Source organism: Neopsephotus bourkii, unplaced genomic scaffold (assembly GCF_033783945.1).
Source record: "Neopsephotus bourkii isolate Nb327-2 ecotype Australia unplaced genomic scaffold, CSIRO-AGI_Nbou_v1 NB_234, whole genome shotgun sequence".
In the NCBI taxonomy this organism is placed as follows: Eukaryota; Metazoa; Chordata; class Aves; order Psittaciformes; family Psittacidae; genus Neopsephotus; species Neopsephotus bourkii.
The window spans coordinates 5,030,906-5,044,636 of NW_026900744.1; the positions used below are offsets into that span (position 1 = coordinate 5,030,906).

Here is a 13,731-nt window from a genome sequence, read left to right on the forward strand (position 1 = left end):
GTGGCGGTGGGCACCATCAGCCCTGTTCCCTTCTTTGTTCCCTGAATATCCTCGCCTTTTTAATGGAGAAACAGGGAAAGGGGCAGTGCTGGGGAGCAGCGTGGCCCCTCCACCCGGAGGAGCATCCCCCACCACCATGGGAACGTGCATCCCCAATCAGACAAACCCAATGGCACACACAACACGAATTAATGGCAGCTCCAAGATTAACGAGCTGGCTCCAGCATCTGCATCAGCTTCTATACCGAGAGGTGAGAGCAGGAGGCAGGCAACAGGAGCCCATTCGCTGGGGAGCAGCCCGGGATGCCACAGCAGCGAACCCGGGGCTGGAGACCCTCACAATCCCGTTCTCATCCCCTCCTTCCCAGCTCCAAGGGAGCAGCCGCGGCTGCCGGAGCATGGGGACGGGCAGGAAACGGGCTCTTGGTGCAGCCCCGTTTGCTCGGTCCGGGTTTGCTCGTGGGGACCGATGGAGCTGCTGGAGCATCCCCGGCGGAGCCTGCAGGGAGCCAGCGCATCCCAGCCGCGGGGCAGGGAAAGGCGCTGGGAGGGGGCCGGGTCGGGCGGCGCTGGAGCACGGGGTGAAGCCCTAGGACCAGGCTGGTACCAGGACCGTGCTGCACGGGGGTGGCAGTGCCTGGGAGCTGCCTCCTCCCGGGAATGCTGCTCCGGCAGCTCTGCAGCATCTTCAGGGCACTGGATCCTTCCCTTCCCTGTTGGAGGCAAAGGCAGAGCCCCGGCCCTGCTCCTTACAGAGCTCTCCTCTTCCTCTCCCTCATCAGTAACAGGGAGAGGCTGGGGCTGAGGCTGCCCTTCCCTAAAGCCACCCCAGGCACTCTGGAGAGACACTGAACCCAGCACAGCCTTTTGGGCAGCTGCCACCCATGATCTGGACCCAAAACCACAGGAGGGCACAGTGTGGAAACAGCAGGGGCTGCAGGCACCATAGGAGCGCTGGGTGCTGCTCCTCACGCAGGGGCAAGCACTGGTTCCCAGGTCGTAGGCAGCACCTAGAGCTGGGACAGGGGCTGGTCAGCACCCAGCTCTGGGATGGGTTAGGGACTCTAGCTAGCTAACAGCATAGGGCTCATTTTGATGCCTTCCCCTCCTGCTCAGGGGAATCCAGACACCCCAGTTTCTCACCACACGAGGTTTTCCTATGGAAGAAAGGAAAACATGGAATTTCACATTCTGTCTGCAAAACTTTCCTCTTGGCAAAGTGGTTCCTGCAGAGCCCCACAGCCAGGCCCAGCCCAGCACCACCACAGGCAAACCCCAGGTCAGTGCTGCTGGGTGCTGCATGTTCCACCAGTAAACATCTGCAGCAGATGTGGGGCTGTGCCCCCCCCACCAGCACATCTCTTTTCCCAGCCAGTCCAGCAGCCCATGGGGAGCATCCTGCATCCAGCAAAGCAAGGAGATGGAGGGCACAGCATCCCACCAGGAGTTCACTGCTGAGGGGAAGCTGAAGAAGGGAGCAGGAGAAGATGTGCAGACCCCATGGGTTGTGCCTGAGGTGTCAGGATCCGGCCCCAGAGCTCAGGAGCCCATTGTGGAGACAGATGCTGCAGAAAGAGCCAGCTTAGAGGGCTGGCTCCTGGCTCGGTCCCAAGGCCCCGGCTCAGGCTGGGAGATTAAAGGCAGGGAGCCAGGCCCGTTTAACTGGGAACGCAGCCTCCTGCTGCTGGTGACCTGGGTGGGAGGGCAGCACCTTTCCCAGGGACCTTCTCCTCCGGGGTTAACAGGGGTTGCCACCGCAAAGCCCAGGTTCATTCCCAGCCCGGCCAGACCTGTGTCCTCGCTGACAGCAGTGGGGGCAGCTTGGCCGGACACTTCGAAGGATCCAAAGGGAATTCCCTCAGGGATGCTGCCTCCGCACTGTGCTGAGTGCAGAGCATCCCAGGAGCCAGCCTGGGGGGAATGTGGCCTCTTAGCAAAGGGGAGGGAGCTGGGTTCTGACCAGAGAGGAGTTTGCAGCCACCGGGCCCCTGGGTTTAGCCCATCCTTCCCTGCATCCTTCCCTGCTGGCGCACACTGCCCTCACAAAGGGGCAGACCAGAAACATGTATGTTTATAAATGTATGTATTAGGAATGTAAGAAGATGCTCAAACCAGCAGCAGGATCCGTGGTGCAACTCAGTTGCCACTGAAGGACCAGAGAGCTTGGTGAAGCTACAATGGGTTCAATATTCATAGAATCCTAGAATCCCAGGCTGGTTTGGGTTGGAAGGGACCTTAAAGCTCATCCAGTTCCAACCCCCTGCCATGGGTAGGAGCACCTTCCACTAGACCAGGTTGCTCCAAGCCCCATCCAACCTGACCTGCCAGGGATGGGGCAGCCAAAGCTTCTCTGAGCACCCTGTGCCAACACCTCAGCATCCTCACAGGGAAGAATTTGTTCCTAATGTCTAATTGAAATCTCCCTGTCACTTTAAAGCCATTCCCCTTTGTGCTGTCACTACATGAGCTCGTAAAATGTCCCTCTCTAGACTGTAGGCTCCCCAGGGGAGCACCAGGGAGATCCAGGGGTACTCCTAGGTGAGATCTGTGGGAGCAGGATGCTCTCCCAGGCTGACCCCATCGAGCTCAATGGCAGCCTTGCACACAGGAGCATCCCGGAGAACACCCCATTACCGGGGAGCTGCAAGGACACTTGCAGGTATTTCAGACCAGAGAGGGGAAGGGGAGGAGGGCCGAGGTGCACAGGGAGATGCAGCAGCCTGGGGGTGCCCTGTCCCCTGGCACACATCACCGCATACACGTCTCAAGACCAGGAGGACCAATGGATGCCTCAGCGCTGCACCCGTTTAACCAGCACATCACCCTGCCCTGCACCCCGGCCGTCCCCATCAGCCCTGGTTACGGTCAGGGTGAAGCAGCCTCCCTGTGCGCGGATGCTCGGCGGCCGGAGCTGGGGAAGGCTGCTCGGGGGAGCCCTGTGACGCGGGCACAGCTCAGCTGGGATTAGCGGACGGACGTGCCTGGGAGGCAGTCGCCTGGCGCTGATTCCAGCAGGGATATATTTAGGAGCCCGGTTATCCCCTCTGCTTCGCTTATTTATAGCTGCCAGGCTGCCGGGCTGGGGTGGCACAGGGGGAAGGGGGGATGGATCCATCCCCTGCTGGTGCTGCCCATTGAGGGATGGAGGGGCGGGGGGGGGGGGACCACGGCCCCGTGTCCTGGCCGGTGCTGAGCCCCTGTGGGAAGGAAACCTCTGCCCACACTGGTTGCAAAGGAGGAAGAAGCTGGATTTCCCCCCCGAAAAGCAGGAAAATGGGGTTTGAGGAGCAATAGGAGCATCCCTGCCCCAGATCCATCCACAAGCCCTTGCTACCACCCTGACCCCCATCTCCAGGGTTGCAAGCAGCCCATTTTGGCACCACCCAGCACAAAGCCCTTGAAGACCCATCCTCCGCGGTAGCACTGACCTGGCAGCAGTGCCACCAGTCCCCATCCCATCCCTCATTCCCCCTCTGCCCTCAGCACAGCAGGAGCCTGTCCCTGGCACATGGCTGAGCCCTCAGTCCCCATGGGCTGCCATCAGGTGTGGAGCTGGACCTCGTTGGGGTTTAAATACACTGAAAACAGCGGAGAAACAGCAGGACAGAGCCCAGGACCCTCCCCAGCCCTTGCACCCTCCTGGATCAACACTAACACAAAGAGGTAATAGAGAGTGAGCACCTTCCTCGTACCTCCCTGCCAGCCCAGTTCCCATCAGCTCCCACCTCTATTCCCCCTGGATGAAGCTGGAGGGGCTCAGTTATGGGGCAGCACCACAAAACGCAGCTGCAACCCTTGCCCATGAGCCAAGAACTAACATGTCCCAAAGGCTCATCACCAGCTCCAAGCCCTGATGCTACCATGGGATTCCTGACCCCAGCAGAGCTGAGCAGCACCCAGGGATGGCCAAATTCCTCCTTAGGTGGCAGGTCTCAGGACAGTGGGGCTGGGCAGGCCGAGCTCCATCACTCCATCAACCTCAGAGGGGGAAAAGCCCCAGTCTGTTGGTTTCTTTCACTCCCTTGACACCAGGGGCAGGTTTCCTGTGTTCTCCACCCCGAGGAGAGTGCCCAGGGCCATTCAGGGCCATGGGCTCCCATGGCCTGGGCTGCGGCTTGCCCCGGTTCCCTGCTGCCCATCAGAATTAGGCGGCCTGTTTGAGCGGGTTTTACACTGATCATCAAATAACTCGCTCATTGACAGCACGTCAGGCTGAGAAGCCTGGCCAAGTCCTCATTTGCTGATTGCTAATTAGCTTAACATTCCTAATCCCTCATTAGTGACTATGAAGTAAGCTCTGAAATATGAGGTCAGCCCTAATCAGCGTTTAAAACATAAAGCCCAGTGGCACGTGATGGGGGTAAGATGGGGGGGGTGGCTGTGAGCCAGCGCTTGGGGGATCCCATGGTCAGGGGGAATGGGGCTGCACAACAGAGCCAGACACGATGGGTTAAACCCTGTGGGGTCATCCACACATCACCCCGAGTCAAGCCCCTGCTTGTCCCGGCTCCACACCCGGCGCAGGCAGGGACACTCAGGTGACAGCACATGAGATGCCCAGGTCCGTCTTCAGTCCCATTCGTTGCTGTGTCCGGCTGGATGCCCCCCCTGGGGCTCGCAGCATCCCTCTTGCTTTGCCCCCTGTAAGCAGGATTTCCCAGCTGGAAAGCCCCAAATGGGCTACCTCAAAGACTGGGATCCTCATGTCCCTAAGGACTGGCAGTGGGAGGGATGGAGGAGCCATCAGCCATGGTAAATACCCTAAGCAATTAGCACCATGTTCCTGCTCCAGGGATCTCCGGGTGGAAGGGAAACAATGGGTTTTAATGGGGTTTTAGGGTGTTTTTAACCCCGGTGAGCTGAGTATGTCCAAGTGGGAATGACAAGTCCAGGGTGAGGGGTGTGACATCCCTGCGACAATATGGAACCCAGCACCTCATTTAACTGCACCCAGCGCCTGGGATGGGGTCTGAACTCCTCAGTGTTGCTCTTCTGGCATCCTGGCTGTGGGGAAACTGCCTGAGCCTGCCTGATCTCACCTGAACCCATGCGAAATCAGAGCCGTGAGCTCACAAGAGCATCACCCAGTTCACCAGCACAGAACAAATCCTCTCTGCTTCAGGGACATGCCCCTTGCTCAGCCTGACCTGATGGATGCTGCTGCAAAGCCTCCCATAGGATGACCTTTTCCCCCTGCCAAGGGCAGCCCTCCTGCACCACACACCATCTATTATTACTACTATTAGAAGGCCCCAAAAAGGGGGAAATGCTTTGCATTGATGACAAGCCCCAATTCCCTCTGCTCACAGGGCGCAGCAAGCACTGCTGCTGCTGATGCCAGGGTTTGATGGGGTCACGTCACCATTTAGTGCATCCAACAGCAATTCCAGCTGCGGTTTCCATTTGGGAAATGCGCTCAGCAGCAGCAGCCAAGCACCTGTGTTGGCTTCCTCCTAATCCCTGTCTGAAATCCCAGGTAAACTGCAGGCAGCCTGGCTGTGGGCAGTGGGATTTCTCTTCTGGCTCGCATGCTCTGATCCTTGGGGAAGGACTCAAATCTCAGCACTGAAGCACACTGAGCTGCCCATGTGCGTGTCATCAGCCAGGGGGAAAATGTCTCTTATTTGTTGCAGCTTAATCCTCTGGAAGAATAAACCACTGCGAATTAAGAGCAGTTTATTTCTGACTGGGGGAGCATCTACGGGAGGGCTGTGACTTTAAACTTAACCCAAATTAAACCTCAGCCAGGGAACTTTAGCCAGTGCTAACAAGGGGAACACTGGGATGGTCCCATGAAGATGTAATTGGAAAAGCTCTTGTTGCCACATCTCTGGTTGTGCCTAAGGAGTAGGATCGAAACGATGCTCCTGGCTCCCTGTGTCAATGGACTTGGTCAGTGGGGCACAGCCGACCCTTGCTCTGCACCAGGTCCCTGCACTGAACCCATCGGTGACCTCAGGAACCGAGCTGTGCCATAGAAAGGCCGTTTTGCTCAAGGCAGCAGGAGTTGGAACAGCAGCATCCTTGGGCTGCGCGGTCCCCGCTCCCATCCCTCTCGGTGTGGGCAGGAGCATTGCTCTGTTCCTCTATGGGCCAACGTCAGCGATGAGGACCAGCAGTGCGGCGGGAGGCTGCGGGCAGAGCACTGCCCATCTCCCAGGGATGGAGCTCTGCTTCGTCCCTGTGCTCGCAGCTCCTCCGGAGCACGGAGACAAGGGATATTTGGAGCATCGGCAGCAGCAAATGAGGCTGAGCCCGATCCCCTCAGCTCTTCATTTCCAAGGACAGGAATAAGCCTTTGAAGGCTTTTCCATGGGAGAGCGCACACCTGCAGGTGTTAAAAGCAAAGGGCTGTTTCTGGAAAGGTTTGCAGGGTGTATTATCCAGGCAGCCCAACAACTGGATACACATGGGGGCTGTGTGGCTCCTGCTGCCGTGTGGTGCTTGGCTAATCCGAGCCAAAGCCATACCTGTACCACTGGCAGCTGCTGCCCTTTAGATGTTGTTGTGTGCACGTAATTCATACACCCATCAGCTGTTGTGTTCAGCTGTGGTTGGTCACATCCTCCATCTCGCTGCCTTCTTCTGTGGATCCACCAAGTTTCATGTCCTGTTATGTTTTACCCCTTTAGTCAGGGCTGACCATCAGGAGCCCACATTAGCAGGGACACAGGACACTACTGGTCACAGTGGAGTCCCACAGAACAGTGGGACCTTCAAAGCCCACCTCATCCAGCCCCCTGCAATGAGCAGGAGCAGCTTCAACCAGATCAGGTTGCTCAGAACCACATCCAGCCTTGCCCTGAATGCCTCCAGGGATGGGGCATCCACCACCTCTCTGGGCAGCCGGTGCCAGTGTTTTACCACCCTCATTGTAAAGGATTTTTCCTCACATCCAGCCTGAATCTCCTCTTTTAGTTTAAAACCATCACTCTCATTGTATCACAACAGGCTCTGCTAAAAGGCCTCTCCCCATCTTTCTTATAGGCCCCCTTTAAGTACTGAAAGGCTGCAATAAGCTCTCCCTGCAGTCTTCTTTTCTCCAGGCTGAACAACCCCAATTCTCTCTCAGCCTTTCCTCACAGCAGAGATGCTCCATCCCTCTGATCATTTTTGTGGCCTACTCTGGACCCCCTCTGACAGATCCAAGTCTTCCCTGTGTTGGTGCCCCAAAGCTGGATGCAGGACTGCAGATGGGGCCTCACCAGAGAGGAGCAGAGGGGCAGCATCACCTCCCTCAACCTGCTGGTCACGCTCCTTTGGATGCAGCCCAAGATAGGATTTGCCTTCTGGGATGGTAAATCTGGGCTTGAGTTTCAGAGTGGAAAGCTTTGGTTTACCCATACATCCGAAACACAAAATCCCAAACAGCCTGGCCGATTCACTTCGACACCTCCCACACCCAGACACCCCACAGGCTGTTCTCTGCCCCATCCAACAGCCAGCTGATGCTGACGGCACCCCCAGCACTGCAGGAGATGGAGGCGAAACCCAACAAGAGACAGAGACAAATGTGAATTCATGTAAAAAACCAGAAAAACAAAAAAACCCAAAATTCTTTATTTTGGAGGAGGATTCGAACACCGACATGCAGGTACAACATGAATAAAAATTATTGCACCGCTATTATGTGGCAATTGTTCAAGTTTCTAAAAACACAGAAATTCCACACTTCCTCTTATCTAGCTAAGTGCTGAGTGACACAGCTTGGCGGAGCCCAGCTCAGGAGGCGCTCTCCCAGCCACCTGGATATGGTCATCGAACACAAGGGAAACACACACTTCTGTCCAATCTTCTACCAGAAGCACAGAATGATCCTTCACATCCAGTAAGAGAAAACCAGAGAAAGACTTTATCCTGCCCTCTTCTGAAGAAAGAAATAGTAATAGCTCAAATACTCCAACTCACACCTTAACGCAAGTCTGGCAACCAAAACCACTGGTCACTCCTACCGCTTTCCCAGCAAGCGCTCTTTAGGACAAGAGCAGCCAAAGGCCTCTGACATCCGGACCCAGGAGTGGCCGTTACAATGCTAAAGTCTACTATTTACAATAAATATCATCCGTTTCTCTTAGTTTGCAACAGTAAGAGACAAAGGGAAAAGTAACACTGAAATGAGGCACGGGGCAGGATGAAGGAGCAGAGAGGAGCTGCAGGGGATGGAGCCAGCTTTGATGCTGTCACCCCAGCACACATGAGGAGCAGGAGAGCCAAGCCGATGGAAGGGAAGAGGGGAAACGAAGCAGGAAAGCAGCGTATTGGGATGGTTACATGCACGGCTCATTCATCAGACACACCACACACAACTTCTACCTCCCGCCTGTCTGAGGGTTATCTACAGAGGCCAAGTTCTTGTCTTGCTGAATGCTTTGCTCGGGTACCACGGCCTCGATCGTGCCCTGGGGAACACATCCTCCCTCATCTCACTCAGCGTTTCCAACATCTCCTTCCCACCTGACATTTTTCACAAGCTTATTTGAGGTGTTTAAGCACTTCTTAGCAGAGCAAGGAGTAAGTCTTGGTGTATCTACCTGGTTTGTTATCAGAATCTAATAGAAAGTGACTTTTTGCCAAAGGTGCTCCATGTAAGTCTGACAGAAGGTGGAACCTGGCACAGCAAGGGGAACTGCAGGACTGACCAGGCACAGGGGATATGTGGCTTCACTAGGATGCTCTCCTGGCAATGCTGTTGGGCTTGGGCTTCCAAAAACCATGGTTTTTTTTAATTGCACCCATCACTTTCTGTACCGTAGCTATAGAAGAGGTGACTAAACACACACCTCACCTCTTCTTGGGCCAGTTCAGGCAACAGCAGCAAAAGCTGTGACACAGCAAGGCTTCCAACTCCTCTTTTTATGTGTGAAAGGAGAACTCTGCAATTCAGCACTGGAACCACCACCTGCAAAGGGAGGCAGTCAGCAGTTAATACAGCTGGTACCTTCAGACCCTCATCATGGGATGAGCCAGGTTATTCAGCCCTCTCTCCTAGGAGCAGTGGGTGGTTTTCCCATTAGGTTCTTAACATGCAGAGCCCTTTGTGGATGCTCACAGGAGAAGCTGTGTCACTGCAAGGAGAAAGAAGAGGGGACCTGCAACCAGGGAGCAGCCAGGTCAGACCCTGTCCTCACACAGCTCTGGGCTCACTGCTTTACACAGAGACCTCCAACCTCACCGAGGTTAGGTGCTCTGAAGACATAAGCTTTAGACTTGGCTTCATAATTACCACAGCCTCAGGATGCTGAATCAATTTCTCACTGCTCCTGTCCATTCTATCCTGTACTGCACTGCTGATCAAGCCTTGTTTTCAGCTATTGTTTAAGCAGATCAAGCCACCAGGCTGAAAACCAGCCAGGTAAGTACCGGACTCTGCCAAGCCTGTTCCTATTGCTCCGAACCAGCACGGAATGATGCTCATCAACAAGAGCGCTTTGAGAGGCTGGAGATAGCCAGGACCCTGACAAGGCAGTGGAAATGTTGTGACTATTACTGCAAACCAAGTGTATACGAGTAGCCTATGAATTCCAGGGAAAAGAGCAAAGGGACAGCACAGCAGGCTCCGCTCTCAATACCGTCACAACAAGGTTTATTAACGTGTTACCTGGGAGCGTTGAGGCTTTGGTTAGTGTATTAACAACACCATACATGTTCACACAGACACACAGAGTAAACACTTTTAAACATGTTAAAAAAGAAAAGCCCAAACCAAAACTTGGTCCAGAAATGAAATCCAAGCAGCCAAAATCAAGTATATAATAGGGTGAGGGGGGAAACAACAGTTATATAGAAAGAAGCAGGGTGAGATTCCAGAGACTTTTGTGATTTGTGGATTGAGCTGAAATCAAGTTGAAAGAGTTGGAGGAAATCTATTCCTATATAAAAACATACCTGCGCTTAGGGGAAAGCAAATCAAAACTTCAAGTTCAGAAAAAACCAAGACACTGAAGAAGGCAGTGGGCGTAATGGAATCAGACCAACAGAGGCAGATTTTAGCTTGAAATACCGTTGCACAGTCATTCTGCTTCTAACAGCATAAGCCAGTGAGCAGGATACTAGACCTTGCGGGTGATCCGCAGGGAGATACACTCAGACAAGACTAGATTAAAAGCTGAGCACAATCTGGGACAAATGATGGGAGTGTTCATTGAGAGGAATCTTTAACTGGATGAAGAAAATGGTTTTACAGTGCTATAGTTATCACCACTCGACATGTTTATTGGTGTATGATTATTGATCTAATCCCCAGCAAAGAGCACTGTTATCCAGAGTCGGTCACACTTAAAGCAAAGCAATGTCTAAACCTAAGAGCAGAGAGTTAGTTTTCTCAATGGAAAGTGACCTCAGCAGTGGAAATGATGTAGCTATCAAAGCTGAAATCTTAAAATATCACATGTGTTTTGAAGTCTGCTTGCAGCTTGTCCACAGAACTCGAGGAATTTGAACTCTTCACAGGATTCTTTTGTTTTTAAAACGGGCAGATTCGGAAAACTCGGCAGGTTTCCCAAGCCCCAATTCAGAAATGTTAAGGAACACCTTAGAATCCCTACCTATTTAGACTCACCAAGAGAAGGAAAAGTCTCCAAAGGCCATTTATCATCGAGATAACTTTGCCTGACACATACTGGAGAACACTGACTACAGAGTTCTCTACTTTAAAACCAACCTACAAGGCACCCCTTTCCTGGGGTCATTTATTCCGAGGCAGGGCAAGTTGTGAATTGAAGCTAGAGAAAGAAAGAAACAGAAAACATCACTACAATTATAAAAACAGAGGGCAAAGTTGCCGAGTGTCTCATAAATGATAAGTAAAAACAATCCCCCCCAAACAGCCTACGGATTGGAGATTTCTCTTTCAGATAATTCCATTGAAAACTACTTTTACTGGGTTTAAAGAGCAGACACGGATCTCTCTGTGTCTGACCCCTCCAGCCAAGTCCCTTGCCTCTGGATCCTCTAAGGACTGTGATGCACATGGTGACAAAGAGCTCTCACTTGCACCGAAGAGGGTTTGCAGCTCCAGAACAACTTGCGGATGAGAGTAGTTTCTTCTCCTTGTCCAAGGACATCAGATTGTAAATTCAAAGAACAAACCCGAAATCTGTGAATTTCAAAGAGAAAACTGAAAGGCAGAAATTTAAAAGTAAGCTGCCTTTTTTGTACTCAGAACTTCTGGGATCTCAACTAAATGCAGGATTAGAGGGAGGAGCACAACAGGCCCTAAACTCAGGCAAAATAAAAAGTCTGGAAGGGGAAAAAGCAAATAAAACAAACTGTTTCTTAAGCCCTGCTTTAAAGATACCCTGTTCTAAAGAGACCTCAAACAGCAAGCATTACTGTGTACAAAAATAGAATAGCAAGGATGAAAAAACACAAAAAACAGTATGAAAAAAACCCTCCCAAAAATAGATGTACACAAGTTCTATTTTATATTAGTGTATATTACAAAATTCAAACATGCAGTCTCTATTTTGAATGTAGAATGCTCCAGTCCACTAGTACCAGGGATGCTGCTATGTTTTCTTTACAGCATCATCATGTGACAGGGGAAAGTCTTGTATTTTTAACTGGTTTCCAACCTCTTTGCTTTTTGCTTGTGCCAGAGTCCCTTCTTTTGAGGGCCTCGTGCTGCCATCTGGCAGAGGAGAGGCTCTCAGAGCTGCTTGTCCGAGAGCGTGAGACAGCTCTTTCGATGGAGTGGTTTTGCAGCTACCTCCCAACACTTCGGGTGCTTCAGCACTGCAAAAAGTCGCCTCCTTTTTTGCCACCACGGGACACGTTGCCTCCCAGGGCTTGGCTGAGTGTAACGACTCTGTGCAGGATCCGCTCCTTGCAGTCAGGCTGTCTGTGCTAGATAGTTTGGCTTTCTCTTGACACGCTCCTGCTTGTGAAGTTTCCTGTCTTTTTTGTTTCAAATCCCTCTCTTCTTTACAGGAGGCACCCAGATGGGGGAAATCCTTTCTCTTTTCCACCTCTCCAGAACCAGACATACTGAGCTTCAAAGGGCCCAACACACTCTGAGCTAGCGGCACTAACTGAGACACGGAGAGAGCTCTTTCGATAGCGCCAGGGATGAGGAGCGTGGAGGATCCAGGACCTGCTGGGCTGGTTTTGCTGGCAGTTGGAGCACTCTCTGCCTGGGACGAGCTGGGCTGCTTTTCAGCACAAGGACTTTTTTGGGACACCTCACTTGGGCTTCTAGGAGACAGAAACGAGGGGCTGTGCTGTTCTGCAGGCTGAAGGGTCTCCCTGCGATCCTTCTCGCTGCGGTCCACAGGGCTTACCGAGGGAGGAGTGCTCACGCTTGCCGTGCACCACGAAGAAAGCACCAGTAGAGGTTTAGAGTCCTGTTTCTTCTGGCTGCTTTCTGTTAGCAAAGGGTCTTTCTGGTCAAGCTTACTACATGAGGCCCCTGAAGAGTCACCTTCTTCAAGTTCCAGGAGTTTGATAGATGGGCACTGTACACGTTCTGTCCGATCTGTTGGTTTTTGAGTACTTGTAGTTCTCCCTACGTCTTTGATTGCTTCAGAAGGTTTCTCTTTTGGACCAAAACACTCAAAAGTTTTGTTTTCTGGCAATTTTTGTTCCTTTGCAGTTGTTTCTGATCTTAGTAATGGCTTTTCTGAATCAGCTAATTTTTGTGGAGAAGTTCTTGGGAGGACCCCTGATGGGGACGGCTGCACACTGATGTGCAGTGGCTCTGAAACAGGCTTGGCTTCTTGATTATTTCCCTTCTGCAAATCTTCTGTACCTTTTGGGTCTTCAGGCAGAAAGGCATCATCTTCAATACTATCCTTGCTTTCCAATTTAGATGAAAACTTATTATCCTCATTAAAAGAATCCGAGCCTTGTTCTCCACTGGCAGGGGGCTTGTCGAGTCTTCTCCCATCCTGACTATCTTCTGAACCATCATCCGTTTCATCTTCGGAAGAGTCCACTTCTCTGATGGCCTCCTGCTTTTGCAGAGACTCCCTCCTCTCCACCCTGTCCTGTCGGATAGCACCCAACTTCCGTGAACCCGGCTTCTGCAACATCCCTTTTTCCGCTAGCCCAAGTTTGCCACCCGTTGTTTCGTTTGCAGATTCTTGTAAGCTCTGGAGGCTAGGATCCCTCTGTAGCATCTCCTTCTTAAATTCAGAGTGCGAGATATCCAAGCTGTGCTTACGTGAGGAACCCAGCTTCTTCTCAGAAGAGGACAGCGAGGCAGCCAGTTTCTCAGCCGACTGAACTCTCTTTAGCAAAGGAGACCTAGGGGGTTCAGCACTTTTGGGGCGAGAAATCTGCCTCACCAGTGGTGGAGAGGAGTGCAGCTTTACTGGAAAAGACTGAATAATACTGGAGCTGCCAACTGAGTGTCCTGGTAAAGGAGACGGGGAGCGCTGTGGCGATGTGGACTGTGGGGTTGGTGATGGAGTGTGAGCTAGTGGTGACAGAGGGATGTTTCCTGCAGATTTACGCCTCGGAGATCTGTACTGCCTTTGAAGCTTTGGTGCTAGTCCATGCAGAGAGCTGGGGCGGATGTGTCCAGAGCTGGCTGGAGAATTGGGAACGCTGGAACTGGGAGAGCTGCTCTGGGAAGAATTGCCACCAACTTAAAAGAGAGGAGAGAGGGGAAAAAAAAAAAGGAGTAAGAACACAAATATATATCTGACCACTAAAACAAGTTATTGAAAATAAGACATGCAAAATCAAGACAAAATACCACATTACCACAAAGCACTGTTGCAATATTACAAG

At 52.3% G+C, this 13,731-nt stretch overlaps 1 protein-coding gene across 16 annotated transcripts in view; it reads right to left on the reverse strand.

Annotated features, from left to right (window-relative positions):
- Positions 1-9,555: 9,555 nt before the first annotated feature.
- The window catches only part of MAST2 (microtubule associated serine/threonine kinase 2), a 201,268-nt gene continuing 197,092 nt past the window's right edge, over positions 9,556-13,731 (reverse strand). For all 16 annotated transcript variants that reach the window (XM_061344957.1, XM_061344962.1, XM_061344956.1 and 13 more), the window contains one exon: positions 9,556-13,585. In XM_061344957.1, the coding sequence (XP_061200941.1) occupies positions 11,508-13,585 (2,078 nt within the window). In that variant the 3' untranslated portion in view covers positions 9,556-11,507. The remainder of the gene's footprint in view (positions 13,586-13,731) is intronic.